This window comes from Miscanthus floridulus, chromosome 16, assembly GCF_019320115.1.
Source record: "Miscanthus floridulus cultivar M001 chromosome 16, ASM1932011v1, whole genome shotgun sequence".
NCBI lineage: Eukaryota > Viridiplantae > Streptophyta > Magnoliopsida > Poales > Poaceae > Miscanthus > Miscanthus floridulus.
The window spans coordinates 97,482,308-97,487,980 of record NC_089595.1 but is presented as its reverse complement, the minus strand read 5'-3'; the positions used below and the strand labels follow the sequence as shown (position 1 = coordinate 97,487,980).

The window sequence follows — 5,673 nt, the reverse complement described above, 5'->3', positions numbered from 1 at the left end:
TTTCGTTTTTATTTGGCAATTAGTGTTTAATCATGGACTAATTAGGCTCAAAACGTTCGTCTCGCGATTTCCAACCAAACTGTGCAATTAGTTTTTTTGTTTATATTTAATGCTCCATGCACGTATCGCAAGATTCGAAGCACTTTTTAGAAAAAAGTTTTTGGAACTAAACATGGACTAAACATGGGCTAAACTTTAGCGGATAAACTGGGCCTGCACGGCTGCAGCTGCACCTGTCAACCCAGGCTGCACCAACTGCAAAGGCCCAACGCAAGGCTGGGGCATGGGGCGGGCGAGTGGCGGCCTCGCTGCACGCCGGCCGCATCGGGGCTTGTGATCCGCCGTCCCCCCGGCCCACTGCTTCGGTCCTGGTAAAAGATGCCCGCCGGTCGGCCGCCGCGAGCGCGAGTGGCCGAGTGGCGAGTGCGATCTCCCCCGCCCTGCCGCGCGACGCGGTGGAAACCGACCGGAGGAAATCGGGTCGGTAGCCGCCGGTAGGTACGGTGCAGCGGCAGCGGCAGCAGAACCGTCGCGGAGGCGAGAGGGCAACGCCACGACGACAACGTGTCGGCACGATTGGAACAGGAAAACTGGAAAACGAAAGAAAGCCTTGGGAGCAGGAGCGGGCGAGCGGCGGACAGGCGGCCGCGGGGTGCGGGTGCGGGTGAGCGGGTCGGTCCGTACTTCAACGCGTGTTCGCGCCTTGTGCGCCACTGGTCTGGTCGTCCGCCTGAACGCGCGAACCCCGTGAGTCCGTGACCCGACCGAGTGACCTTGGTGATCACTGATCCCTGACCAGCGCCGCGGGGCGCGCGTGTGTCGTCGCTGCCAGTGACGCCGCGCGGGTCACCTGCGCACGTCGCCGTCCGGCGCGTCGGTGCCATACCGTCTCCCAGTCTCAGGAACGCGCGAACCACCCTCGACCTCGACTGCGTGTGTACTGGAGAGATGCAATGCACTCCGGGTAGTTTTTACCACTGTTGCGACAGCTCCCGTTGCGGTCGCGTTCGCGTACACAGTACACTTGTCCTGCTGCGATGCGCTTTTGACACCTGCCACCTGGCCCCCTGCTACGGCATTGAAGGAACACTTGGCAAGGCTCGGCTGCCAAAGGAAACCCGAGACCACGCCATTGAATATGGGGGCGCGAGGCATCCCGTCGCATTGGATCGGCAATCCGGTTGCACAGGAGACAGGAGTACAGGACATGGACCAGATGGCTTTTTATGTTGGCTGTGTTAGCCTTGAGCAGAGTTATTGAACTGGGCACCAGAAGTGTATTTCTTTGATCTCTGATTATAGATGGCCAACGGCCGGCCCAGCTCCAGCTCGGCACGGGCCAGGCACAGCCCGAAGGGGGTCGGGCCGGCACGGCATGCCATGCCTCCTGGGTTGTGCCTCTCCGGGCCACGGGCCCAACCTTCGGCCCAGGCACGGCATTGTGGGCTGTTTTTCGTGCCGTGCCGACCCATAAAACATGCCTAGCTTAGCAGGCGGTGCCTAGCCCAAGGCTCGCTCCCAGGTTTGGGAAGGGGAAGGAAGGACGGAGGCAGGCGGAGGTCGAGCCAAGGCCCGCGGTGGCGCCTTCATGCAGGTGTGCTCGAGGTCGGTAGCACCCTCGCGGCGTCCGTTGCGAGCTCGAGGGCGACGTCCTTGCGGCCGGCGCGGTGGCGCCCCGTGGTCTCCGCGCTCGAGGGAGTCGAGGCCGGTGCAGCGGTCCACGCCGGCGTCCTCGCGGCTGTCTGGCAGCTCGAGTCGAGGTCTCGAGGAGAACCCACAGGAGACGGCGGAGTGGGAAGCGGCGCTGGGGTGCCGAGTGCGTGAGCGTGAGTCGCGAGAGGGGAAAGGAAGAATGCGGCGCGGGTGGGGAAGGAGCGATGGATGGCCGATGACTTAGGGTTGGGAGTTATGTTGGGCTGTAATTATTTTGGCCTTTTAGCCTAGTAGCGGGCCTGCTACCTGGCCGATGCTATTTATCGGGTCGTGACGTGCCAGCCCACGTGCCTGGGGTGCGGCCCAGGCACGGCCCTATACATCCGGCCGTGCCGTGCTTGGGTCAGGCCAAAAAAACGTGCTTCGGATCAGGCTGTCGTGCCTCGGGCTGCATAGACATATATTACTCTGATGTACCAACCTAGTATTAGTAGTGTCGGTGCGAAATATGGCCAACAAGTAAATATTTATAGTTTTGCCGTGCGTTGTGATCGGATGTGGTCTAGCACGCGATGACACAGGATTTATACTGGTTCAGGCAACGTACCCTACATCCAGTTTCAGTAGGTCGATGACTTTATTCCGGAGCCCAGGTGCTCGAACTTTGCTGTGGAATTACAAACGAGTAAGGAATAAAAAGGGGTGTTAGAGGCCTGGTCGGACTCTGAACCGAATGGGCAAGAGTGACGGATGCTCAAACATGCGCAAAGTATTGGAGCGTATGCTCTGTGTGTCTGAGCTTATCGATTGTTGAGAGCGTATAGACTGTGTAGCTGTCGAGTTCTAGAGTCGTCGAGCTGTCGAGCTGTTGAGCTGTTTTTTAGCCATCGTCCTCCTCCAGTTATCTGGTCGTCGGGACAGAGCGCATCCCCTTTTACAGTTGAAGGGGATGGCATTACAAGTCAGAGAGAAAAAGAGAGGGCGCATACGGGTGTTGTCTAGTCTTGTTGCCACGTCATCGGGTATGGGATGGCCACCGTCGCTCGCCATACTGTTTACGCTACCTTGCATGGCCCGACGGCACCGTCCTACAGGTGCGCAGGGCATGGTTGGGTACGGTCCTCGGTATTGCGGTTGACTTGAGCGCCTTACCTTATTTGCTCCGCCTGCTCCCCGAGCCCACACCGAGTGGGCGTCCTCGGTCGGTCATTTCCAGTCGGCTCCAACCATGTCGGTAAGGAAAGAGCAGCGAGCAAAGATCCAGCATATCCTCGATCGGAGGAACGGGATCGGAGTCCAACTGCGGTCCCACCTCGGCCAGACCTTTCGGTTGGGGCTCCGACCATGTCTCCTGGCCGGAGGTGCCGGTCGAGGACCAGATCATGGTCTCGGCCTGTCATCGTGTATCTGGACCGGCCTAGACGCGCGCTGTCGCTGCGCTGTCTACTGGGCCAAATATTGCAGGAAAACAGGTCTATTAGGGACCCCGAGTTTATTAAACCGACAAGTGATATATATATATATATATATATATATATATATATATATATATATATATATATATATATATATATATATATATATATATATCCGTTCGGCTTACCTTATAATCCGCATTATTCAGCTTTTTTAGTCGAAACAATGTTTTTCTCTCACGACAATTCAGTCAAAACCATGTTTTCAGCCAATTTAGTCAAATTTCAATAAAGGGCCTATACACACACCGGAGTACAGGGCGAAATTGTACAGCTACCGCGAAATCCTTCCTGCTGCACCGCAAATTGGGCCAACCGTCTGGCTATGGGCGCTGACGGTAAAAGAACACGCGTGTGTGAGGCGAAGCTTTCCAGCAGTGCAAATCTAATCGGCGGGCAGTGTAATATAACAAATGGAAGGGAACATATCTAGTGCAAACCAACCTCTCTGTGCAAATCGTGCAAACCAACTACGGAGGAGAAGTGGGTGGGGGGATTTGCAAAAGTGTAATTACGCCCGCTCCTAATCACACTTTTGCAAATCCCCCTCCCACCTCTCTCCCGCAGTTGGTTTGCACGGTTTGCACGGAGAGGTTGGTTTGCATACATTGCCCAAATGAAATGCCTTTCCAGGTCTGAATGACTCGGCATTGCAAAAAGAACAGAAGATTAGGACTACACATGGGCTTATAATCCATGCCATGCAACTTGTTTTTTTTTTTTGGTCAGAACAGTATCATGCATGATCGGAGAGGTACTCTGCACGTCGACCCGTTCGGCTGACAGAATTTTAACTGAAAAATATTATTCCAACTCAATTGAGAAAAACACCGTTTCAACTTAAAAAAGAAGCCCGAACGGGACCCATAACAGTACGACACTACAACAGCACGTCAGAGAGCCTTGTGATCTGAATCTGACGGCGCTATGGAAATACTCCGTAACCTGGGAGTAATTTTCTCCCGCGGGGATTAAAAAAAAGCCAGCCCAGGGGGGGGGGGGCACATTTTACACGACGAGATTATTCACCAAATTACGCTCCTACTGCTGCTGCTGCCTCGTTAACTCCTGCTAAAACCAACTGTGGAGTACCTGACTGACAGACAGCTGACAATGGGAGGGGAGAAGATCAGTGCTACAGGAAGATGAAGCACTCCATGGCCACCAACGGGTTGTCCAGCGACTCCTTCCCCTCACCGTCGCCGGCAACCGCGCCGGCATTCTCCTCTGGTAGCACTGGCGGCGGAGACGCACAATGCTCAGGCTCGCGTGTCTGCGCCGGCAGCGACACCTCGGGAGGCGCCTCCTGCCCACGTCGCGGCGACGCGTGGCCACAGGTCCTCGCGGGGGGGACAGGCGACTTACGCTGCGTCCCAGAGGCTGCGGAAGCGGCGCCCGCGCCAGCACGGCGCTGCTCCTGCGTCCGCTTCGCCGCGGGCGACGGGGACCTCCGCGCCGGCCGTTCCCCGGTAACGGCATCGCGCCGCCGCGTCTGCGGCGGCGAGGGGGACGCGCGGCCGCCACCTGAGCGCCCGCCGCCGGCGCCGCCGGCGCCGCGCGCGACCCCGCCGGGCACGGCTGCCGCCCGCCTCCTGGACGCCTTCGCCGGGGACCGTTCGGGGCCCGCCGCGGTGGTCGCGGCCGAGGACTCGGACGCCACCTCCGACTTCTCGTCGCCGGAAGGCCCGGAACGCGCCGGCCCCACCGCCCGACGCGTCCTGCCACCGCCATCCTTCGCCCTAGCAGTGCTAAGCTTCGGCTTGGCCGCCGTCTCCCCTGCTTCTTGCCCCGCTGACGCGGCCACGCGCCTCGGCCTGGGCCTCGGCTTGGCCTTCGGGGTCTCCGAGAGCACCTCCTTCACCGTCTCCTCCTCCGGCGGGGGCGGCGGCGGGTCACGCGCCTCCGACCGACGCCGGGAAGCTTCCCCAGCCGCGGCGCCCGGCGGCTCGTCGCACTTCTTGCTGATGCAGCAACCCATTGCCTCCCTAGTACTCCGTACTCCTGCTTCTTGCTTCTTGCTTCTTGCTTCTTGCTTCTTGCTGAGCTAGGCTAGCTGGCTAGGCAGCCATTTCCCGCGAGCTGTTGGTGCACTGGTGCTGGGAAGCGAAGGGAGGGAAGCAGTGGAGAGAGAGCCGAGGGGAGTGTGGCACCGTGTCACTGACTCACTGTGGTGTTGGGTTTCCCTCCCCTGGTACTTTGAGTTGTGTGAGGAGCAGAGCAGCTGTGGTGGGAGACCGGGAGTCAAAAGCGCTGGACCAGTCACTACTACCAACCGGCGACCGACGCTTGTTATCTCTGACGAAGCGTGCTTAAGGGCGTTGTTCCAAATAAGCCACCTACTTAGAACAAGGCTAATAATACAGCCAGCTTGCTGGCTGTAAGGTTTCTTACAGTTTTCTCTTAGCCCACGCATGTAGTAGTTAGCTCTTTACAGTTAATACATGGCCCACTTGTTTCTCTCATAGACTTTTTTGATTCTTATGCCCAAACCGGCTGTAAGCTTACAGCCCGCTTCTCCTCTTTCTCCTTCCCTCTCTCCTCCACC

General features: G+C 57.9%; 1 protein-coding gene across 1 annotated transcript; it reads right to left on the bottom strand.

The window, feature by feature from the left end:
* Positions 1-4,079: 4,079 nt before the first annotated feature.
* Positions 4,080-5,306, bottom strand: LOC136514449 (uncharacterized). Its single transcript, XM_066508402.1, has one exon. It carries the CDS (start codon positions 5,104-5,106, stop codon positions 4,264-4,266), a length of 843 nt encoding a protein of 280 aa, XP_066364499.1. The 5' UTR covers positions 5,107-5,306; the 3' UTR covers positions 4,080-4,263.
* Between the last annotated feature and the right edge of the window lie 367 nt (positions 5,307-5,673).